The 25158-nt window shown below is 44.9% G+C and overlaps 1 protein-coding gene across 1 annotated transcript in view; it reads left to right on the top strand.

The window, feature by feature from the left end:
* Nucleotides 1–25158, top strand: part of POLR3E (RNA polymerase III subunit E) — a 44799-nt gene that overhangs the window by 6637 nt on the left and 13004 nt on the right. The window contains exons 3-16 of the mRNA XM_083153227.1: nt 1033–1083; nt 2422–2499; nt 2827–2942; nt 3865–3947; nt 7253–7360; nt 7893–7942; nt 8771–8890; nt 10711–10796; nt 13926–13970; nt 14138–14229; nt 15058–15178; nt 16486–16567; nt 23156–23215; nt 24775–24932. Of these exons, the coding sequence (XP_083009353.1) occupies nt 1033–1083; nt 2422–2499; nt 2827–2942; nt 3865–3947; nt 7253–7360; nt 7893–7942; nt 8771–8890; nt 10711–10796; nt 13926–13970; nt 14138–14229; nt 15058–15178; nt 16486–16567; nt 23156–23215; nt 24775–24932 (1250 nt within the window). The remainder of the gene's footprint in view (nt 1–1032; nt 1084–2421; nt 2500–2826; nt 2943–3864; nt 3948–7252; nt 7361–7892; nt 7943–8770; nt 8891–10710; nt 10797–13925; nt 13971–14137; nt 14230–15057; nt 15179–16485; nt 16568–23155; nt 23216–24774; nt 24933–25158) is intronic.

The raw sequence follows: 25158 nt of genomic DNA, 5'->3' as shown, positions 1-25158 counted from the left end.
TCTCGTGTCCTACAACCTCATTAACAAGGGCCCTCCAGTTATAGATGTTTGGGTGTGCAACGTCGAACCACCTCCTGGCAATAAGGACCTTAGCTAGGGCGGTAAGGCATAGGACATATTTGTAGACTGGGGGCGAGTGGGACTCCTGAAGGCCCAGAGCAAACCTACAATATCTGGGATCGAAGGGGGGGAGAGATGGTTCAGTGGTGATTATGTCGGCCCATATCGTCTCCCAGAAAGCTAAGATCGGTGGACAGGACCACAGCATGTGCCAGAAGTCCGCGCCGGGTGAGGCGCATCTGGGGCAAGTGTCATCGGGTCTTAGACCCGCTCGCAACATGGAGACTGGAGAGCGATAGGGCCTATGTAGTACATAGAATGAGACTTGCTGATATTTCAAGCAGGGGGTGGCATGTCTAACCGAGTCGAGAATCTCGGCACACTGTTCCCAGATTATCCATTTTGACGGATTATCGTTGGTATCATAGTGACATCCTGACCATTTACCGCCACCCCCTCACCGCCTAAACCTCCCACCAACCTAACTCCCTCTGGCAGCTTATGTGTCTGGCAGGTTTAAAGTGCTGTATAATCGAGATTGTAGCTGTATTTATTTATTTATTAACAGTTTCTTATATAGCGCAGCATATTCCGTTGCGCTTAACATAGGGGACAGTGATACAACAAAACAGGGTATTTACAGTCAAAATGTAGGAGGGCCCTGCTCGCAAGCTTACAATCTATAGGATTGTTGTTCCCCTACACTGCTTAGATTGTAAGATCATTTCAATAAAAAGGTCCATCTTTACCCTTTGTTTCTTGTACAGTGCTGCATTATATGTTAGTGCTTTATAAGTAAAGACTGACCAGAATCATGGTGAAACTGTCAGCAGCTGTGAAAAATCTAGCACAACTGAGCAGTTATCTTGCTTTCAATGTCAATAAGTTTAATTTTTTGCCTTATTAGAGCAGACATCTTTACAGTTACATTGTTTTTCTTGTTTTGCTCTGACTGTTACAATTGTATTTCAGATGGATGTTTTCCTGGCCAAAAGCCTGGCAGATAAGCTGTACTTATTCCAGGTGCGTATAAAGCATGCTTGAAATTGATCTATAAATTAGTTACATATAATAAATGTCGTTAGATGTTCTAAATGTTTATTCTTTATTCATTCGTGTAATTGAGATGCTGTGTGGCCTGTTGGAGATTGGGTGGTGGTCAGTATGGACAGGGCTGGTTAGCCGGTGTGGCGCTATGTTGTACTGTAACCTATGTGAGCACTGCCTGATTATAAGCCATCTACATGCACAATGACTTCACAACTGGGATTCTGAATGTTGGTTCTGTTATTGGTGATGTGCTGTGCATGTATCAGGCAGATACGCAACCCCTGATATGACTAATTTTCATGTGCAGCTCTTTGTGGTACTAGACTAATAGTTGTGATCTGAATGGGCGCAGTGTGGCATTCCTAAATGCAACATCACAGCCATTGCATTGAATTGCATCCCTTCCAGTTTGTTCAGTGATCCCCATTGGTATCTGTGCCAATGGTGTTTTGAGCCCAGTGCTAAATGGCACTGTGCAATTTTGTATTATCTACAATCAGGCCATGTAGACTGGTGTACTCCCATGTTATTGCTGTAATACCAACACAGTAATAGATGTAATATGTCAGTTTTTCCCAGTACTCAAGATACCGTAACAGTCCATGATTTAAGTATTTCCATGTTTGAGTGCAGGTGACTATTTTGTTACCTCATTCATTTTGATTAAACCATGTGATCTCATCGATGGAAATACTTAAAGCCTAAACTGTTAGGGTGCCTCGAGGACTGAATTTGGAAACCACTAGGGATGCCAATCCCAGGGCAAATTTTCAATCCCAGAAATCGGGATTGAAAAATGCCTAATGCCTGGATTCCCGGTATACCCGGGATTGAGTTTGTCAATATAATGGCAAACTTTAATCACCCTCTGTACACCCCAAACCAGTGTCACTTAAGTACCCTGGGTGGAGGTGATGAGGTCAGGTGCCGAGTTGGTAGGCGTGGATCGGCAGGCGTGTGACCTCTGCCATCAGGTACCTCTGCGCAGTGCGCTGGGATCAGGAGAAGCCAAGCAGTGTCTGAGCTGGTCTCTCAGCGCTGCCCTGCATTAGATTTGTGGATTAAAATCCCAGGGTATTTAAGGTCAAATCCCTAGAAAAAAAAAAAAAAAATTATATATATATTTTTGCTAAATATTTTATTGACAGATATAACAAAAAGAAAAAGTAACAATGCATGTTCAAGACACGCCTACATAAATAACGTATAGTGGTTACAAATACATGTGTAAAGTGACCCCAAGCTGTGGGCACCACTGTATTATGTATTGCAACATATATATATGTATTTTTTTGTTTCCTTCTTTCCAAGTATCCAGTCCGACCAGCATCGATGACTTATGATGGAGTCCCGCATCTGTCAGCAAGAATTAAACCAAAGCTCCAGAAGGTGGGACAGACATTGCCAATATTCTTCTGCTAGCTCATTCTATCTCCCCCCTAATTTATTTGCTGTTTTTTCCAGTTCCCCAAACTTGGTTCTCAAGGAACCCTAACCGCTCCGTTTCTAAGGATATCCATGGCTGAGTACAGATGGTTAATTCAAGTTGATTGCCGTACTAATGGAGTTACCTGTGCCCAAACATGGTTATCCTTTAACTCTGGACCGCTAGGGCGACTTGAGGACCTCGTTTGGTAACCGCTGGTATATTAATTCTCATTCTGAACGCAGTGTATTTTCCAGTAAATCCAAATATTCTGTTACTTATTCCTTCAGGTGGAGATTGATATGGCCATCAACACAGTGAGTCCCAATTACTGCCGCAGTAAAGGAGAGCAGATTGCCTTGAATGTCGATGGCACTTGCAGTGATGAGACAAGCACTTACTCTACGTAAGTACACAGCTTGCTAAGCCTCGCCTCTAAGCCTTATCTAGCAATGCCAAAAAATGATAGTCCTCATCTATCTATACAACTTCCCGATTGATTGTCCGGAGTTGTGGGCAGGGCTTTGTGGAAAGGTGTCCCCTGCACTGTCCGCCACGATGCCAGCGCATATGTACTAACATATGCGGCTGGAATCGCGGTGTGGTAACGGAGACCCCCCGCGATACCTGTACTGTGGTCTGCGGGGGGTCTCCGTATCCTCCCTGCTGCCTACACGCCGGGGACAGCTAAGCAGGCTGTCTCCGGCGCCTCCTCCTCCCCCTGCAGCCAGAAGGATGTCCGGCTGCGCTGCTAGGGGGAGGAAGGGCTTACCTTCCGGGGTCCAGGAGGACCTGCAAGAAGGTAAGCCCAAGGGAGGGGGAAAGGGGGGGTCGGCGAGGCGGTGGGCGGTGAAAAGAAGCCCATAGGTCTCTATAGGGTATCGCCACCTTTGTGTGGCGATAACCTGCCCAGCGAAATAAGTGCGGCTGGGTAATAGTACATAGGAAAATGCGGTAAAAGGGGCGTTTTACCGCATTTTCCCTTTAGTACATCCCGTCCTAAGAGGAAAAAGCACATGAGGATAGAGGGCCCTGCTTGCAATGGAGAGGCAGACAGTCAGGAGTGACACAGAAGGGGTATAACTGAGCATATATATATGTCTGGCCTTTGTAAAGTTTGTTTGTCTTTATTAACATAGTTGATCTTACCCTTATCTGCACATTTTGTAATTCTGAAAATACATACATAAAATAGGGGTTTCATGCATTAAAAAGGCCTTAGTTTCTTCTCATAGCTGCTGCCATGAATGTATTCAGAGCTGTGTTTGCCTAGTATATTATAACTTCATGGTCACATCTCTCTATCTCTGCAATTTCCTTTATTCCAGCAAGCTCATGGACAAGCAGACCTTCTCTTCCATACAAGCTGCATGCAACACTTCTCGCTACGCTGCTGCCATCTATCGGAAAGGTATGTCATCATTATGTATGGAGGCTTCCTAGGTCCTATCCTTGTAACCTACTGTAGGTACAGATGTTATCACATCCAAGCATTTTACTGTAAGCTTGGGAGCAGGGCCCTCCTACCATTTGACTTTTTGTAACTACCCAATTTGTTTTATCCCTATTTCCATTTGTTTAAATTCAATGATTTTTTATTGAAATTTTCGAGATACAACAAACAGACTCCCCCCCCCCCCCCTGCATAGACAGTAAGTGTAACACACACATGCATCAGATCCCGCATAGTTGGTAAAAAGACATCCATAGGGCACACATATAGTAAAACACAAAATGGATATATGGAAAAAAAGTTTTGCATTACAGGATATACGGACTACCAACGTCCAAAGGCGCCATTTGGACTGGTGGCAGTAGGATATAAATAACGCACAGATATATATGATAAAATGTCTCACTAAAATACAACATATGCTAATGGCATGTTAAAGACATTCTAGAACAGATTGTTGCAAGATCGGATGTCTGAGCAATCAGGGAATATAAGGAATTAAAAATAGGGAAAGAAAATAAAACTTAATTACCACTAACTAAAGTAAAGTACTACCTACACTACCCAAAGCAAAACCCCCCATAATAACCCAAAACAAATCTCCCCAAAATCCCCCCACCCTGTATGACCTAACCCCAACCTAGGTATACTTGGATCCCTAACAGCCCACCATTCCCCCCAACTAACTATACTACCCACCACTAAAAAGAGATAAATTAGTGGCCATCAGCTATATTAGACAACCTAGCCTAAAAAACCTAATTCACCCCTTCCTCCCACCCCCTACACTACCGTACCTATCTAAACCTCCTCCCCCCCCCCCCCCCATATAGTGATCGGATGAAAAGCGGATGGGTTAACTGGGGCCATGGCTTGGTAATATTCAAGGATTTTAATCGTCTGTGGAGAACCCGTCTCTCCCTCCGACAACAGGATATCTTATTAACTAGCATAGGAATAACTGCACCTTTATGAATAGCGAAACAATTTCAATTTGGTCTTGCCAACATGGAAATATATGTTCAACAGGCAAACATAAACAGGAACTGTAAGGGCCCCGGGATTGGTACACTGAGGCAGAACTAAAAAAATGTATAGTTTTCATAAGAAAAACTGACCGGGCACTAATAAGGAAAACTACTAAGCAAATCAGGACTGACACATCTATACATGACAATCACAAGAGTCATTATGCCAACAGGCATTGAAGGGCGCAAGAGGTAAAAATATTAATCCGGCCAATCTTCCGCCAGCAAAGGAGATGTATATAGAGCAAGTTTCTCTCCAACTGGATATATTCCACCATAAGCAGGGCAGCAAGCCCAGAGTGGTACATGGACCATTAACATGAGGCAGGGCAGTCCAGGGCAAGGTTCAGCAAGTGGAGAGCCTCGGAGCAGAGTATTCAGAGGAGCCTTTACAGTAGATACAACACCCTGGGAGCACATATTTTGGGTATTCAGAGACACAGGAGCTATTGGGGTTGCCACATCTCCGTGCTCAGGAAAAGTAACAGGCAGCATTTCAGCACTTGGATCACTTATGCAGGAGAGATAATTGTCGTCTCTCTGGACATCTGTAGCTTGAGACATGGAATCCTCGCCTATATTGCACTCCTCCACGAGAAGGGAAGTCCCAGATTCAATTGTAGAGGTATCAAGTACAAGGATTTGGAGTGTAGAGATATTAGACATAAGAGCAGGATCAGCACTTATAGTTGGAGTAGAAGAAGCACCGGTATTTATTGCAGTGAGCTCACGACAGAGCCTGTCGGCAGAGGCGTTTATAGCCCGCAGGATAAAGTTCAGAGAGACCTCCATTTTAGTATAGGAATTAAGTATGGCCGGAGTCTAAGTTAGACACACGAGTCGCCAGCCCAGGAGAGGAGATCTTAAGACTGAATTGGTGGTGGCTAGCACACCACCTGTTTAAGTATAATATGTGGTACGGATAGTCAAGAAGCTAGGCACAGAATAAGGCAAGGGCTGTTAACATGGAGATCCCGTATCAGCACACCTGCAGATATGCAGAGGATAGTGGCGGCAGGGGCACAATTGTCAGTGAGCACAGTTACCTGTAGCCAGCAGGGAACATGTGAGTCTGAGATGGCCACCGGAGCAGTCACAGCCAGCAGGCAGAAGATCACAGGGGAGAAACAGCTGCCGCTCCTGTGCAGGATAGTGCCGGCGTCCCCAGCGTGATGAGCTGTATGTGCGGCTGTAGCAGGCACAGTACGTCCGCGCCACCCCACAATCCGGCAGTCTCTCCCACCTCCAGAGCCCGGAGCAGGACGCAGCAGGGGGAGGATGTCAGCGGTGCCTGTGAAGCATGGCCCGCCGGCGCAATAGCAGGGGGGATCAGGCCGGAGCTGCAGAGCGGGTCCAAAATGGCGCCCGTGTCCAGAGCGCAGGAGGCACAATCTGCCGTTGAGTCCCACACCGGTCGTCCCGGAGGCCGGTGGAAGCCGCAGGAGGTGCAGGAGAGGTTCCGGGGAACGATGGGGTTAAAGTAGTTTGCCAGCGGTCCCTTAGGCAGGATAATATAACAGGATTTTTACCGGAGCTCTCCCCACCAGCGTCCGCTCACCTCGCCGGCCAAGCCACGCCCCCCCCTATTTCCATTTGTAAAGTGCCATGGAACCTGCTGAGCTGTGTAAGAAACTTCATAAATAAATATTGTGGTCAAACTTATAAATGTTTTATAAGTAGAAATCGTCTTACTTTGACCATAATACGATAATGTGTGTAGTCACTACATTAAACTGCATTATGCCTTATACTGTATGTTATGTTCATAGCCCATGTAAGTCTTTCCATATTGTCTGCATGGTAATGATTTGATCTGTAGACCTAAATAGCTCTTGTGTGTTCAATACACTAACAAGCTGTATTCAATCCCATTATATTATCTTAGTACATTGTGATTGAGACCTTCAGAAATGGGATGTGGGTATGAATCATTATTGTGTGGAGAACTAGTTTTAATGTGGGCCTGTCACCTAGACACCGGGGGAGGGGGGGGGTTTGTGGATTTTGTTAGCTAAATTAAAGATCCTTAGAATGGAGCAAACAAAGTCGCTGGGAAACAGAGCCTCATACTGGTCAGGAAGGAAGGTCTCTGGCAGGTCCAGTTTGCAGTCTGATTGGCTAACTCCACTATATACTAACGCAAACGAGTAGATTTGTCTGATGGGCCCTTTAGCTTTCGCAGTGTAAGAAGATTACGACTGAATTCAAACATATTTCTTATGTGTGTTTGTGCAGGTGAAATTCATGTAACTCCTTTGCAAGGGATTCTGCAATTGCGTCCGAACTTTGCATATTTGGACAAAGCAGACTCCAAATATCGCGAACGAGAAGCCGCCAATGATGGTAAGTTATTGTACAGATAGAGTCTCCTGTATCCGGAGATCTCTTATCCGAAATATTCCCAAAAATGGTTGTGTTTTTTTTTTTTTTTTTTTTAAGAATATTTCGGATTTTATTTTTTATTCCCCCCACCCCCCCCACCCCTTTTTTCATATGTCCACGGTGGCCTTCAGGATTTTCAGCGGTCCCAGGAGTGCATTGTGTGGTGCGCAGGGGCGCTGGTGACACCGACGTGCCTGCAAACTCGGGCAATGCACTCCTGGGACCACTGAAGAAGATCCTGAAGGCTCCCGTGGGACCATCGTAAAAATCCCTTATCTAAAATGCTTGTGGTCCCGAGCATTTCGGATAAGGGATACTCAACCTGTAGTAGTAGTTTTTTTTCCTATTTACGATTATAGGACTACAGCAATTTCTGTTTTTTTTTGCTTTCATCTCATTTTCTCTATGTAGAACGTTATCTACTTGTATTGGATGGGAGCAACTGTACTATTAGCAGTGATTTAATACACCCTGACTTGTCTTGTTTATATAGCTGGTGACGACTCGCAGGATGAAGTTGAGGATGATGTCAAACAAGTAACTGTAAGTCCCACATGGCAAGGCCTGTCTTGGCTGTATTGAGTGCTTTTTCTTTTGTTAAGTAATGGGCCCCATACATCAGCAATCACAATTAATGGTTTTCCAGATCCAGTGATTTTTTTTTTTTTTGGCCAGATAAATGGTTTCTACAATCTATTTGACTTGCCCACACATTACAGATTTGTTTCAGTGATCGGCAGATTTTTCCCATCAAAAAATTGCACCTTCATATCCCATACATCACCTCAATCGATTGTCATTTCAGATGTTGCTTCTTTTCATAATTTAAATAGAAGAAGATGACGAAACAGGAATGTCCACACATAAAAAAACAACCTTATTAAACATGTTTAAAAATCTGATTCAGCAATCGGGGAGCCCACACATTAAAGACTAATTGTGACAATCATCTACAGATCTGAAGATTGTCACAATTAATTGCTGATGTATGGGGCCCATAACTCTATTCCCATAAAGCAGACATAATTATCTTTTCCCCTAAAGATTACTGCAGGCACCTACCAAAGATGTATGCCAGTCTCCTTGTAATGAGATAGATTCTTTGTCATCCACTATTGCTTCAATTTAATTTTTGTTTAGATGCTTCACTCATTTAATTCCATGTGTTCCCTCAGTGTAGTGCTATTTCTATAGTAGTCTGGTAATAGCCCTTTCATTTACGGTTTACGTAGAGGTAGCATTGGTATTGCAACATATGATTTCCTACATAACTGTAAAACATAATCCCTTTGTCCAAGCAATGTGATTAATGCTCCTTGTATGTGCAGTGTATAGAACTTGTCCAGGCTGACCGTTTTCTTCCCCACGTAGGTACGTTTCTCCCGCCCGGAATCTGAGCAAGCTAAACAGAGGAGGGTGCAGTCCTACGAGTTCCTGCAGAAAAAACAGGCTGAGGAGTCCTGGGTGCATCTACAATACTGCGCGGCCAAGGTGGGTGAAATCGCATACACCTGCAGAACACATATGCGCAACTTTCTGTTTATTTTTATTTTCTGCTTCAAACATAATGTTGGGACAAGTGATTCACTAATATTATAAACCAAAATTGGAACTACTGTAATATAGAAAGACCTGGTGTTTCCAAACTTTATTGTATCATGGTGCCCTAGCAAATAAGCATTTATTTTTTATTTTTTACAACTTTGTATTAAAGCATCACATCCATGAAGTACATTGCATAAGAGTGTATCAGCATTTTTATTCATGGCACCCCTAGTCCTGGTTTGCAGCCTCTAACACTGGCTTTACCTATCTCTTTGACCATAAATTTTGGTCCTGGACCACCAACCTGAAGCATCCCTGCAAGACCCTCGTGGAAACCCAGGGTGCCCAGACACACAGTTTAGGAACCACTGGTAAAATCTATTTCCTTCAGATTTCGAACTGTCCTTATCTGTTATATCAATTTGTTGTTTAAAGCATACAGAAGTGGTCAGACACTGTCTGCCTACTGTTCCGTGAAATCACAGGTTGGACAGAAGTTGGCTTGTCTATTAAGAAAGTTGGTTAGGTGAGTGGGTCACACCTAGCCAACAAGTTTGACAATTGGAGGAAACTTGATCTGACGTATTTCCAGCATTATGAAATGCCCTTCCGTGCACATTAAGACTCTCCTCTAGCCTCCAAACTTTCAAGCGTTCCCTGAAAACTCACCTCTTCAGGCAACCCTATCATATTTGGGAACCCCCACTCAACCTCCAGTAGCATTCATATCTAATTGCATCTCATCAGGATTGTCTTGTAGTCTGGTGGAACTGCCATGCTATGGAATTCTATCCTTATGTATCCCTCCTATTATCCCTATAGATTGTAAGCTTGCGAGCAGGGCCCTCTGTAGGTTTGTTTCTACCCAGTTTGTTTAATCACTGTTGTTTCCAATTGTAAAGCACAATGGAATATGCTGTGCTATATAAGAACCTGTAAATATATCATTACATTCTCTGATTTGCGACCCACCAGGCTTTAATATTGACCCTTTTAAAGGTTAGTAGGTCATATGGTACTTGTGTAGTTTCACGGCGGCACTGCCCGCGGATCGCATCGTATGCAAATGGCATGTGATGCGATTTAGCACACCCCCACTATCTTCGTCAGTCCGAAGCGTGGCGAGCGCAGCGTGCCCCGCGGTACGCATACTCTCGACCTGTTCATACCCCCATTATCCACGTCGGCGTGGAGTTGATATTCTAAAGTGTGGCGAGCCACCAAGCCCAAAGCGTGGCGAGGGGACACGGATTACTTGACGTGTATTCCGCGTCCGCTCGCCGCGCTTCGGGCTTGTTTTGCGCGTGCACTCGCTGCGCTCGCCACACTTCAGGCTTGGTGGCTCGCTGCGCTTGCCACACTTTATAAAGTCAGCTCCACGCCGATGTGGATAGTGGGGGTAGGAACAGGTCCAGAGGACACGTACCGCGTGCGCTCGCCACGTTTCGGGCTGACTTGGATAGTGGGGGTGTGCTAAATCGCATCGTATGCAAATCACATGCGATTTTGCATACGATGCAATACATGCGCAGTGCCGCCGTGAAACTACACAATTACCAGTCATACATGATGCACTTTAAGTTTAGGGTTGTATTTGACAAAGTATGTTTCTTATTCATAAATGTTATACCAGTTTATTAAAATTATTATTATTTTTTTATAGTAGCTCAAATCTAACAGACAAATATCCATTTGGATACGTACAAGCCTAGCTCTTAATTATGTTCTCCATCTTATGTATATTATATTAGGCTTTTCTCTTCTAGGACAGCCGCTCAGAACATGAAAGACAATATTTGCTTTGCCAAAATCCTGGCATGACTGAAAATACAGAACTAATAAAATCCCCCAGGTAAGTGTTTCATTAAATACTTATGTTGGAAAAATACCTGGCTTGTGGGTCAGATCACATTTCTCATGCACAATGCAACACCTGCGTGTGGTTGTTTTGTATTTGAGAGGACTGGGCACCATACCTCTTCAGAGTGAGGACATTGGTTATACTCCGTAACCTTCTATTCTTATCCATGTATATGTTTTCTCGGTACTCGTGTAGTTTCACGGCTCCAGCATGGCGCTACTTCCGGGTGTACGCTCGCCACTAAATATATCAAATAAAGTAACTTAACTCCATGCCAACATGGATAGTTCATGCCTCCACTATCCATGTTGGCATGGAGTTGATCTTAAATAGCGTGGCGAGCGCAAGGGGACTCAGACGCACGGCGCCATGCTGGCGCTGTGAAACTATACAAGTACCGTTTTCTCCATCAACGGAGGGACCCAGAAGTAGGTTACATTACCCCTATGAAGCTGGAAATCTATTGAAGCTTCCTTGTCCCTATATCTCCACTGTTCCTTCCCTTCCTCTGTTCTGGGGGACACTGGCAACCTTGGGGAGTAGAGGGTGCTGTGCGCATCTGGTATACTAAACTTGACAGAAGCAAAGCCCTCCTCCTCTACATACCATCAGCCCCCTTATCCACTTGGATTTCAGTTTCGGCTGTGTGCCCTTGGAGCAGGTACCATCTCCGTTTAGGTGGAGGCGCGGCTAAGTGAGTCTTTTCTTTTTTTCAAGCCATGCCAGTATTGGGCAAAAAGTGTTGAATATATCTTTTGCTGAGCTATCCCCTATTAGGGGATGCTTTTGAACGTACAAAAGTTGACAACGTCCCCTACATTTTAGGACAGTGGAAAGCGAATTTGATACTTGTTCTTAAATCAATTCCATTTAATCCATCTGGGTATATATACTTCACGCCTTCCCTCTTCTAATCTCTTTTTGATCACTCAGGTTTGAGTGTGGTTCTGAGTGTTGTGTTATGTTTGAATTTAAATCGTTGGGTTGTATAGGGGGAGGGCTTGGCTTCAAATCTCCACAAAATCACCACAATGGAGTTTGCCCCAGATTTAACTCTGCATGCCAAAAATAGACGGTGGGCACAGAACTCATGTCGTAATTTTTTTTTAGCTAAACTTTATTCCTAGTGGATGGGTGCTGCAGTAATAGAATACTGCACATGTCAAGTGGCCAACCAATAGCAGCAGCTTCTCAGCAGGCACTATGACTTGAGTGTACATGATCCAGACACCTGTGATTCTAATACTTCCAGCCTTCAGTTTGCTTCAACCTACCAATGTAGGCTAGATATCCACTCATTATTCCGTCTTTCGGAAGGGACAGCGGTACCTGGCCAACAAGTGCGGTCTCTAGCACCCCAAGGGCTTTTTCTTAGGAAAGTGTGTTGTTTTTTTCCTTGTAGTTTGCCTTCTAGTTATCTAGGGTCTTGCTGACCTTAGCATTTCTACCCTTTCTCTTTCATGGAGCGAGCAATTTACTTTGCCAGGAATGCTTGACCAAAAGGATAGTTGTTAGGAACACAAACTTTGTAGACTACAGTTATGGCTGTGTCAAATGGGAGACTAAATTGGCTATGACACAATTTGTCTCACTCCATAAGGGAAGAAATAATTATATCAACGTTGTTTAATGCTGACAGGAAAAATGGTCCGCCTTGTGAAATGTTTGCACTGCCAGAATGTTCGGTGGCAAGCAGGGTTACCCACTAGAGCAGTGATAGCCAACTCCAGTCCTTGAGAGATACCAACAATTCACATTTTCCAGACAACCTAGCTGCTGCACAGGTGCACTCATTACTGACTAACACATTTTAAAAGATCCACAGGTGGAGCTAATTACTTCACTTGTGATTCTGGGAGGAGACATGGAAAACGTTAACTGTTGATGGCTCTCGAGGACTGGAGGTGGCTACTCCTGCACTAGAGGAACTAGTTGGGATAGAGGAATACTCACCTGATTGCCGAAGGTCTGACCTGGAGACAACAGTCACATGGCTACCAGGCTTACCCTGTTATTACAGATGGTGTAATGTAGGGGTGGCCAAACTCCTGCATGTCATGTTTTCCAGGCAACCTAGACAGTGCACAGCTGTAGTCCATTACTGTAATATTTTTAAAGGTGCTGCATTAATTACTAACCAAAAAAAAAAAAAAATGCACTAATCTCGTCCTAACATAGTCCTTCTTCCAAGGTAGTGTCTTCTCACATTCAGATATCAATGGAATGTAAAGATATAAGGGTATAGATAATATCCAAATGGTAATGTAATGTGTTCCCGTCCACTGACCAGAACAACCACAAACGTATAGATCTGGGGTAGCCAACCCTAGTCCTCGAGAGCTACCAGCAGTGCATGTTTTGCAGGTCTCCTCACAGAATCACAAGTGAGCTAATTAGCTCCATCTGTGGATCTTTTAAAATGTTTCAGTGATTAATGAGTGCAGCTGTGCAGCAGCTAGGTTGTCTGGAAAATGTGAACTGTTGGTAGCTCTCGAGGGCTAGGGTTGGCTACCACTGGTATAGATGAAAGCATGTTGCTCACACTACTAAACAGAGCGTATAAAGGTTTCTTTAATCCATATACCAGATGATTATATCATAGCGATGGAACAGAATCTCTTCATTATAAAATAGAAACCGAAGAGTGTAACATTCATACCAGAATGATGTAAATAAATGACAGCAGTCATAACCAGGAAAAGATGGAGCCCCAGAGTATCTATTCCTGGAATGCCAAGGAGCAGTGGAGATGGTGGCGGGAGCCCCACTCTTTTATGCATTTCGACATTTGAACATTTTTCTTTTCTGAGCTTCAAAACTTGGGCAGCGATCATCAATAGATTATGTTGTGCCCTAATGAAATCACCAAGGCATTTATTTGAGAAAGTAGTGAGATTTTGTGGCTGGTACTTTGAAATCTCAAGAATTTTTTAATTAATTTATTTTTATATTTTTTTTTTTAGATGGTTTTGGAAAATAAGCTTTTACTTACGCAATGTAAATTTGTGTTCTTTGCAATAAGGATTATTTGGACCAGAAAAAGTATGAAACATTACAGGCATCGTTGTCTATATTTGGTGCATAAGCGCATTGTTTATTTGTATTTCGTTTTTGTTTTAGTGAATATCTACAGATGCTGATGCCTCCTGCCGTTGAGGAAGAGACGTAAGTGCTAATGTTCTATGTGCAAATGAATTGTGATATTTGCAGACAAAACACATTGCCTGTAAACTTTTAAGGTTTCATTTTATTTGTGTATTGAGTTCTGCAATCATTCATTGTAATGGACACAAATCTTACAGCAGAACTGATCGTGTCACTTCCACAAACAGGGAGAAGCCAGTTGGTCCGAGCAATGTGTTGTCAATGGCTCAACTGAGGACTCTGCCGCTTGCTGATCAGATCAAGATCTTGATGAAAAACGGTACACACTGCTTACTAGCCTGAATAGAAGGGGAGGGAATGGTAGCGGCTGAATGTTCCACCATTATCACGTCACAGTCTGACTGTAAAAGCTGTATTACCACTTTAAATGATCTAGTTGTGAGTGTAGGACCAATCACAAGCGGTAGTCATGAGATTGCCTCCTGTGATTGGTCCTCCCACTTGCATTCTCACTCCACTATTATTTGAAGATGACTATAAGTAACATTTAGTATATTGCATCTTGGTTCTAATAGCACTTTAAGTTATAGCTTGGGGCAGCCATGCTCAATTGCTTTTCTCTATAATCCTTTATATCTTTCCCTGCTCTCTTAAGGTGCATGCACATGGTGCGATTTTGACTATACTATACTATACATTGTACACTTTCTAGTCAAAACGGTCCATTTTTTTTCTTTTTTGTTACCAATTTCACACAACTTCATTGCAAGGTGTATGCACGCTGTGCACGATGTACTATGTTTTATACTGATATAGACTATATAGTCCATATCGGTGGTTCATATAACTCAGTGTGGCAGAAGCAGTGTATGAAGCAGTGATAAGGGAGAAGTGGCCCATGGCAACCAATCCGCACTGAAGTAACAGCTATCATTTGCATCATATAAAATTATACAGAGCATCTGATTGGTTGCCATGGCTCACTTCCCCTCCCTTATCACTGCTTCATACACCTGCCCCAGTGTGTATTATCCGTGAGAGCTTATGGTCTACGTTCTCTACCATGCACACACACTTTTCATGGTTTAAGGTTCGTATTAGCAAGCAGTGCTCATAATGAGCTTTATCTTTTCCTCTGTCTTTGCAGTGAAGGTTATACCTTTTGCTAATCTTATGGGTTTGATGGCAGCAGGAACAGAATCCATTACAGTTCTGCGATGCATTCAGCAGGTGGCAATGTTGGTACAGGGGAACTGGGTGGTTAAGAGGTGAGTAAAGAATGTTGATCATTTTGATTAAACCTGACTTCACGTGTATGACAAGGGTGGAAAAGGAAGTTCATGGAAAAACGTAATAACTGTAAAAAATCTACCTGGTTTTGCCTTTTATGGAATTACTGCTTGAAATCAGGGAGATACTTTCCCCTGGTCTTCACCATCCAATTTGTTTCTACAAAACAGATGTTTTATGGAATAGGAATTTATGTACCGGGGACACTGCTAAAGGGGATGGCAAGAATCTGACCCTAAAACAAGTGCCCGTGTGAAAGGAGCGGACCTGGGCATATTATGGGGCAGCACAGCAGTGTAAACGTGTGTCACCCAGATTGGAACAGTGGGTACCCTGCTTTGGATTTAGGATTTTGATGTAAAAGCTGTATTACCCAGGAAGGGAGCTTGTGATAGACATATTGGAACCAAGGGTGTCACTGACCCACTTTATTATGGTGTTTTACACCCCTGTAAAGATCCCTTGAAACACCGTTTCTGCTCTGTCTTTTTCAGCTGTCCCCATAAATTTCACACTAGAATATTTTTGTGTTTATTGTACAATAAATACAAAAATCCGGTTTTATTAACCATTTTTCAGGTAAATATTGTTTATACTCTTGACTTTATTTTGTTATAAAGGAACTGCTTCTAAATTGCAGAATCATGTAACACTGGAGTGTTTCAATGAATGGTGTTTGAAGGAGCATACAGCGATGTGTGGACCAGAGTTCCGTGCATGCAGTCAAGATCTAGTCAGGCGATGGTGACTCGCAGGACCACGCATCACTGTCGCTGGGGGGCATACACAAGGAGCGATTAATTCTTAAGCGATCTAGTCAGATTGCTTAGAAGTAGCCCTCACATAGCCCTGTGTGTATGACCCTTGACTGTAACCTTGATTCTTCCAGCTGGAAAGTGTTACCTGTTTATATTCTTGTGTATCTGTGGGTAAAGCTAATTTGTTTGTATGACAAACTGATGGAATCTGAATATTGGAGAAATGTATCCAACCTTCTAAATAGTGGAGCAGTTTTTGATGCTCCGCTTCTAGATAGCATTTACCCAGTACATTTTATAACATCACAGCTAGAAGCTGATTTGGTTGCTTTGGGCAACGTCTCCACATTCTAGAGGGTATGCCAGCTTCTTATATAATATTACAGGAATATATGAATGTTTATCTCATCTGTATGATGGGAGGTGTAGTCCCCTGGAGGACAGAGCTTACTCACTGGGAAGGGGGAATCTGCTTTTGGAAGCAGTCCTGAAACTAAAGCCAATGCTGTGCCCTCTTTCTTGTGCAGTGACGTGGTGTATCCGAAGGAGTCATCCAGTCCTCACAGCGGTGTCTCGGCGGAGGTTTTGTGTCGCGGAAGAGATTTTGTAGTAAGTGTACAGAGCTTGGAAATGCCTATAAAGTAAAAAGACCAGTAGACTATATCTAGCCCCAATAAGTGTGGTCTTGTTGATGGATTTATATGCTAACCAGCCAACATATTTCACTGTATTCAGAATAGGATTATTGGAACACAATTTCTCCATCTAGTGAGTTAAATATTGGGTTATCTTTGGGCTCTTGGAAATAATATAAGAATTTCTCCTTCATCCACTAGGTGGCACTGGAGATCTACAGTGGGGAATAGAGGGCGACCACTAGGAGCTTGGGCACTATAATAATTATAACACTGTGGCTAGCTCCTCCCCTCTACTTCCCCCTGCCTGGCAGTCTTAGAATGTGCCCGGGGAGCTGGGTGCAACGTTTTGCCCTCTAAGGGCAAATAGAAATTTTTATTATATTTTATTGATTTATTAAATATTTACATATGAGGACAGACAGGCAGCTTCTGCCGACTGCCTGTCTGCGTCGCGGGAGCTGCCGGAGGGGACCCCTGCGCCACTGCTTGCGGTCTGCGCGGGGTCCCCGCCTCCTGGGACCGCTGTCCCAGAGTGACTGGACGCCGCTGCGTGCGGCCGCGCCTCGGTCCGCACAGCCTCACCGCCGCCGGCCAGCAGGCAGGGTGAGTATATCCCGGCTCCCCGCTAGCAGGGGAGTCGGGTTTACGGGCGGTATTGATAGCGCGTCTTTTTCTAAAAAGCGCGCCATAGACGGTGGACGCAGCCTAGCGCGCGGGACGAGTTCCCAGGGTCCCCTGCGTTCCTCCTCACTGTCGGCGCCATTAACAGCTCCGGAGCTCTCCTCTGCCGCGTCCTGCCTCAGGGAGGTCTCATTAACCACCGCTGACCTCTGATCATCCCTGGGTCTGTGAGTAACACAGTGGGGTGGTAGAGGTCTTTGCTAGAGAGCAGAGGCTGTGCTCAAATTATAGTCAGAGCCCTGCAGCGTTTTAACGCTGAGGGAAGTGCTGACTTGTGGGTGCTCCCTCTCTCTCTCCACTTGCACTTGCTTTTTTCTAACTCTTTGAACTTTAACTGTAGTGTGTGTGATGGCTGGGGGTTCTTCAAAGAAGCTGACATGTAGAAGATGTCAGGCAAGATTCACCCCACAGGTGGAGGGAGCTGTACTGTGTGCAGAATGCACAGACACTCCAGTAACACCCCAGCAAGAGGTCCCTGTTTTGGCTTCTCAATTAACACAAGTGATTTCACATTTATCTGCTGAATTGTCAGCTTCTCATAGAGATAGAGAGACTGCTAGGTCTCAACAGGCCGAATTAAATTCGGCGGTGGAATCATTAACCAGGGCCCTTATCCCTAGGGATGCGGATCCTATAGCTCCGCCCATTTTGTCTAATGAGAGCCGTCTGCTCACGGATAGATTGGATGCATATGGGTCGGATGATGACATGCCTCCTCTGGAGGAGGGACAGTATCCTGACACTGACCCTATTGATATGTTACAAGTACCAGCCCCTGAGCCGGTTTCACAGGGATTAGAAGACCTTATTGCTAAGGTTAAGTCTACCTTAAAAGTAGACAAGGAGGCTGCTCTTTCAGATCGCCCTCAAATATTTGGTAAGCGTCGCAGACAGGCGGCTGCCTTCCCAGTGTCTGAGGAATTAGACCAACATTTGAAGGATGCATGGCTTCATCCAGATAGACGTTTTCAGGCCTCCAACAAATTCTTAACTGCATACCCTTTTCCTGCAGACAGTAGAAAATTATGCGAGACTCCACCTTCAGTGGACCCATCGGTTTCCCGTCTCTCTAAGAAAACAGTCCTGCCTATCCCGGGAACAACCTCGTTGAAGGAGACTTCTGACAAGAAGCTGGAAGCCACCCTTAAGAACATCTACACGGCTGCGGGTTTGGTACAACGTCCTGCACAAGTGGGATGCTGGGTGAACAAAGCGATGGAGGCCCGGGCAACCCAGATTTATGAGAATCTCGGTAACGATCCAGCGGCAGGTGAGTTAGTGGCTTTAGCGGACCACATAAAAGAAGCTGCTGCTTACCTTGTAGAGGCTTCTTCAGATGTGTGTATATTGGCATCCCGCATCTCCGCTCTGTCCATTTCGGCTCGCAGAGCCCTCTGGCTGCGCCAATGGCAGGCAGATGCGGAATCCAAAAGAGCAGTGGAGGCTCTGCCCTTTCAGGGGGAGTGTTTGTTTGGGCCGGAGCTGGACAAGATGATTTCCCAGGCCACGGGGGGGGGGGGGGGGGGAGGAGGAGAAGAGTCATCTTTCTTACCTTCTGCAGCCCCTCCTCCTCCTCCTAGGAGGCCCTTTCAGGGACCGTCCTTTCGATCCTTTCGCCCTACGGCAAGATTCCGGGGGCGTGCGAGAGTTGGCCTTTCTAGTGGCAGAGGATACAGAGGTCGGGGAAGAGGTGTCGCTTCCACAGCACACCAGGATCTTCTTCGGAGCAAAGCAGTCAGAGTACAATCCGACAATGCTACAGCAGTAGCATATGTAAACAAACAGGGAGGAACACGCAGTCACGCCGCAATGAAGGAGGTCAGCCGAATATTACTCTGGGCGCAGGATCACCTCCAAGCAATCTCCGCAGTATTCATCCCGGGAGTAGAGAACTCGGAAGCCGACTATCTCAGTCGACACGACATTCACCAGGGAGAATGGAAGCTTCATCAACAGGTCTTCCAGAGACTCATACATCGGTGGGGATGCCCTCAGATAGACCTGATGGCCTCCCGCAACAACCATCAGCTTCCGAGATATTGTGCACGGACGCGGGATCCAGCAGCGGAAGGGATAGATGCGCTGACGATGCCCTGGCGTTACCAGTTTGTTTACATCTTCCCGCCATTTCCAATGTTACCACGAATTCTGCACGCGTTCGCAGAGAATCAGTCACAGTGCTTCTAATAGCACCGGACTGGCCTCGCAGGTCGTGGTACACCACGCTCACAGCTCTACTAGTAGACGAACCATGGCCTCTACCGCTGCAGCACGACCTGCTGTCACAAGGTCCCTTCGTCCATCCGGACTTACAGCAGCTTCATTTGACGGCCTGGCTACTGAGAGGACAATCCTAAGAAGAGCTGGGATTCCTTCAGCAGTGATTCCTACTATGTTACGAGCTAGGAAGGAAGTCACCTCCATTCATTACCATCGCATATGGAGGGCGTACATTTCATGGTGTGAGAGTCGTAGCGTATCACCAAGATTTTTCAAATTGGCGCGTCTTCTACTCTTCCTCCAGGCGGGCCTTACTGCAGGTTTACGCCTGGGATCCCTGAAAGTCCAAGTCTCTGCTCTTTCCATTTATTTCCAGAGAAAATTAGCCCTGCTGCCACAGGTGCAAACTTTCTTTCAGGGAGTGTTGAGAATTCAACCTCCCTTCCGGACACCCACATCACCATGGGATCTCGATCTAGTCCTCTCGTTTCTACAGTCTCCACTGTTTGAACCGTTAGAAGTAGTGGAGTTAAAATACCTAACATGGAAGACAGTCCTTCTTCTGGCCTTAGCCTCAGCTAGGCGGGTTTCAGATTTGAGCGCATTATCATGTCGCCCACCATTTCTTATTTTTTCACGAAGACAGAGCAGAGTTACGGACAAAGGCGTCTTTCCTACCAAAAGTGGTGTCCTCTTTCCACATAAACCAGCCCATTGTGGTTCCTGCGTTTACAGAGGATTCCAGTGATTATAAATACCTGGACGTGGTACGGGCCCTCAGAATCTACATTTCCAGAACAGCTTCTGTGAGAAAGACCGATTCTCTATTTGTACTTTATGACATCTCAAAAAGAGGTTGGCCTGCCTCCAAACAGGCTTTGGCCAGATGGATTCACCTTACAATCAGACAGGCATATGTGACGGCATCACAGGTGCCTCCTTCGCCTATTACGGCACACTCCACACGCTCAGTAGGTCCTTCGTGGGCGGCTGCCCGAGGGGTCTCGGTTCTTCAATTGTGTAGGGCCGCCACTTGGTCCGGACAAAGAACCTTTATCAAATTTTATCGATTTGATACTTTTGCGGCCCAAGCTTCACAGTTTGGCCGCGCAGTATTGGAAGGATCTCAGCACCGTCACGCCCGTAATGGGAGCTCTGGGACGTCCCCACTGTAGATCTCCAGTGCCACCTAGTGGATGAAGGAGAAAAAGGGATTTGTGTACTTACTGTTAAATCCTTTTCTCCAATTCCACAGGTGGCACTGGACGCCCTCCCGGCGCTGCTCTTCCTTCAGTTCAGATATACAGGACAGTTATTACAGGGTAATTCAGGTTGTTAGTGAAAACCCCTGGTCACTTCAGTTGTTTGGTTGACTCTGTTTGAAAGTAATTTCTATTTCTTCTGTCCTACAGTTTCTAGTGTGCATGTTTTATGTGTAATGGTTACCCTCCTCTCGGAAGTATGTTGCATCTTCCAGCCTCCTCCGGGCACAATTCTTTAGACTGCCAGACAGGGGGAAGTAGAGGGGAGGAGCTAGCCACAGTGTTATAATTATTATAGTGCCCAAGCTCCTAGTGGTCGCCCTCTATTCCCCACTGTAGATCTCCAGTGTGCCACCTGTGGAATCGGAGAAAAGGATTTAACAGTAAGTACACAAATCCCTTTTTTGCTTACAGCTGTTGCTCAGTAACTGGTGACCATGTTAAAAGTCCAGTAGTGTTGACCCCTAGTGGCTACAGCTCCGTATATACAGTATAAGCAAAATATACCAACGTTTTACTTTTCAGCAAAGTATTGGCCTGAGTACTTTAAAATATTTGAGATCAGACCCCTTTAAAGGTGCCCATACACGGTGTTACAGGGCAGTGCGATGAGATGCACATCCCATAAAGTCTGTGCAGCCCATGCTGTTAGTACTAGATTGCAACGTGTCCAGTACAAAAAGCACGCTGCTGTAGCACATTGTATGCTTTTGTACTGTAACTAGAGGCTATACAATCTAGTACTAAAAGCACAGAGTTCATCTCACCATGTATGGTCACCTTAAGGATTTTAGGAATGTTACTGTTAAATTAAAGAAACTTGTTTGGAGCATAACATTGGTCAGCATTGCTGCCTTAATACTCTGGGGTCACAGGGCACCATCTGTGTGGAGGTTCAATGTACTCCCTTTGTCTGGGTTAATCTCTGGGTGCTTTTGTTGCTTCCCACACTCAAAAGCTAGATTTAAAAGGAACATTTAATTATTTCCATAAATAATCAGGACAGTGACTGTAATAGTGTGTACACACGGACCGATTCGGCAGGGTGCTGGGATTGGCTGGATAGGATGTGGGGGGTGGGGACCATGCTGCATTGGGCAGCATGGCCCTTGTTCCAAGGAAATAGAAATAGACTGTGCTGCACAGTCTATTTCTAATTTCGATTCCGGTGCTGCAAAACACTGTGTGATTTGGGTACTTATGTATTATCTGGGCTCCCATGTTAAATGCACCCCATTTTTTCATACCCCTACTATCCAACTACGCATGGAGTTGATTTTATATAGTGTGGCGAGCGCAGCGAGCCACCGTGCCCGAAGCGTGGCGAGCGCAGCGAGCCCCGCGAGGGGACACAGTCTCATAAGAAAAACGGGAGCCCAGATATTACATAAGTACCGTGATTTGCACTAACCTGCTATCGAGTTTGACTATATAGCCTTTAATTTTAAATCCAGCCTCGTAGCTTATCCAGTAGGGGTGCCTTACCCTATGTTAATATTACCTGTAGAAAGAAGAAAAGACTTGGAGGTATATTTGCTAACCATCAGTTGAGAACATGCAATAATAATAATAAATACACACACAGGCATTTATGCTAGTTCACTCGCAAAGGCAAATTTCTTCTCAAATGGACAAAACCATGTGCACTGCAGGTGGGGCAGATGTTTCTTGCGCAGAGAGAATTAGATTTGGGTGGGGTTTTACTTCAAAGTAAGATCTATATTGCAGTGAAAAAATAAAGCAGCCAGTATTTACCCTGCACAGAAACAAAATAACTTGCCCAAATCTAAATCTCTCTGCACATGTTACATAGTAGGTAAGGCTGAAAAAAGACTTGCGTCCATCTAGTTCAACCTGGTATAGATATCCATTGCTGTTACATCTGCGCCATCCTGCAGTGCACATGGTTTTGTCCATTTGAGAAGAAATTTCCCTTTGCGAGTGAACCAGAATAATCACCATAGTCAGGCTTGTTTTGCATGCATTACTATTGCCTTTTTTAAATCCAACACTCCTAAGCAACAATAGTCTACCCCCTTCTGGGGTTCATAATCCGTGTCTTAAGTAAACAGAAGCCCAACTATACTGTAATGCTTATTGGGGAAATCCGCAGCACTTTGAAACAATTGCAGAAAGTGTCCTTTTTCTAGTACAGTTTAGAAAATGTGAGGGGACAACTGATTTGCTGCTATATATATATAGTATATCATTCGACTAGTTGCGCACTACTTTCTCTGCATTTCGTCTTGTGTTCTTAGCAAATGATGTCCTGCAGTGGCCTCTATCTCTTCACAATGTACTTTAATGCCATAGCTCCAATAGTCAGAATTCTAGGCTTCTGCATCAGATCCTGAAGCTGGGTAAAGTGTTGTAACTGATTTCATGTTCAAACTTAGATGTGGAAGTTCACACAAGACCGCTGGGTGGTGAGGAAAGAGGTGGCTGCTGTGACTAAGGTAAGAAACTTGGAACTGTCTTGTATAGGGCCTGATGGACTGTAAAGCCCCATACACACAAGAGGATATAGCTTAGAACTAGTCACTAGTGTGTACACACTTAATATTGTTAACCGCGCACGCTCCTGTGCATTGTTGTCATTGTCTGCTGAACATTAAGGTCAATTTGGCTATTTAACCAGTTATGTGCATGTTTAGCGGGTCCCAGAGACTTCATTGAATGATATTCGTTTATATATTTTGAGTTTTATTGATGTCCGATGTTTGTATTTACCACCTAAAAAGATCGGTTATTCATCGTATTTTTATTTAATCTACTACTAGGCGGAACAGGTACAATGGGTATATCTTGGAGAGGTTAGAGTCTGGGCACCAATTAGTTAAAGGTTTCCTAGCAGCCCCATTCTTCCTCTTCACTATACCTGCCCCCAGTTTCTGTATTGTGCCAGAAGGAGTAGACACCATCATTATTATTTATTTTTTCTATTTTTACTATTGAGCGGTCGGTTTCGGGACTCCATTTGGATGCCTTCGCTCCCAGTGCCGGTGGTGGCAGCACCGGTTACTGGGTCAGTATATTTTTCTGCGGGCTGCCTGGGGAAGCCTACACATGAGGCTCCCTGGATTACCCACAGTTGAACACTGTGGTAAGTTAAGAGCACATGCTTGCAGGGAGCCGCATCAATGTGGCTTGTCACCATTGGTGTGAAGTGCACCGGCGGTGCTGGCAGTGGCTCTCAAATGAGGCTTTGTCCTCTAGAGCAGCGGTTCTCAACCTCAGTCCTCAAGTAACCCCAACAGTGCATGTTTTCCAGGTCACCTGGCATGTGCACAGGTGCACTCATTACTCACTGACACATTTTTAAAAGATCACAGGTGGAGTTAATTATTCCACCTGTGATTCTGTGTGGAGACCTGGGAAACATGCACTGTTGGGGTCCTTGAGGACAGAGGTTGAGAACCACTGCTCTAGAGCATCAGGGAAAATTTCTTATTGGAGGCAATGATTGCAGTGTTCTCATTCTACCTTGTGATCAACTATTAACATAGTAATTAGCCTGTTGCTGCAGGGGGGCTGCAGTTTGAATCCAGACGCCGGAATCCCGACACTTTCTCCCTCCGTGGATGTCCACGACACCCATAGAGGGAGAATAAATGAGTGTGACAAGCGTATCGAGGCACTGGGCCCACTGCGTGGCGAGTGCAGCAAGTCCGCAAGGGGGCGATTGCCCCCCCCCCCCCCCCCCCCCTGTCGGGATTTCGGCGGTCGGAATCCCGGCGTTCAAAATCCCAACTCCGGAATCCCGACCGGGATTTCATGTCAATCCCCTGCATGGACCTTTGTCACTGGTGATGCACTGTAACTTTATAGAGCTGTTCCATTTGAAAAAATACTATGTGGCGGCCCAGCAGTACTGATTTAGATAGGGTTCATAAAAAGGCAAAAAATATTGACCCTTGAGGGCTTCTTTGACCCTTGGACTAGCACATGTGGTTATAATTACTGTGAAAACCATTCTGAACATCAGATCTTTCATTTTCTCTCTCCCCGTCCCCAGCTCTGCCAAGAAGATGTGAAGGACTTCCTGGACCAAATGGCCACCCCGAGAATCAACAAAGGCTGGGAGTTCATGTTGCCGTACAATGAAGACTTTATGAAGAAGCACCCGGATGTTGTTCAGAGACAGAATATGCTGTGGAAAGGCATACAATCCAAGTAGGTGCATGGACAGTAGTAGATGTTTACTGCATTCTGATTGCATAGTTCATAATGCACGTTGGCTTAAGTTTTGTTCCTGTTCCACTAATCTGAGTCTCTGAAAATTATAATATCAAGAATGAACTAAAGAACACTAGAAATATTTAAATTGTCCTCTTCCTTATATCGTGCTGCTTGCAGTAAACTACAGGAAGAGGCACTGTGATCATATCTGTGTATGACA

This window comes from Crinia signifera, chromosome 7, assembly GCF_055691185.1.
Source record: "Crinia signifera chromosome 7, ASM5569118v1, whole genome shotgun sequence".
Classification (NCBI taxonomy): domain Eukaryota; kingdom Metazoa; phylum Chordata; class Amphibia; order Anura; family Myobatrachidae; genus Crinia; species Crinia signifera.
Note: the sequence above shows the minus strand (reverse complement) of the source record. Positions and strands in the feature narration are given on the sequence as shown.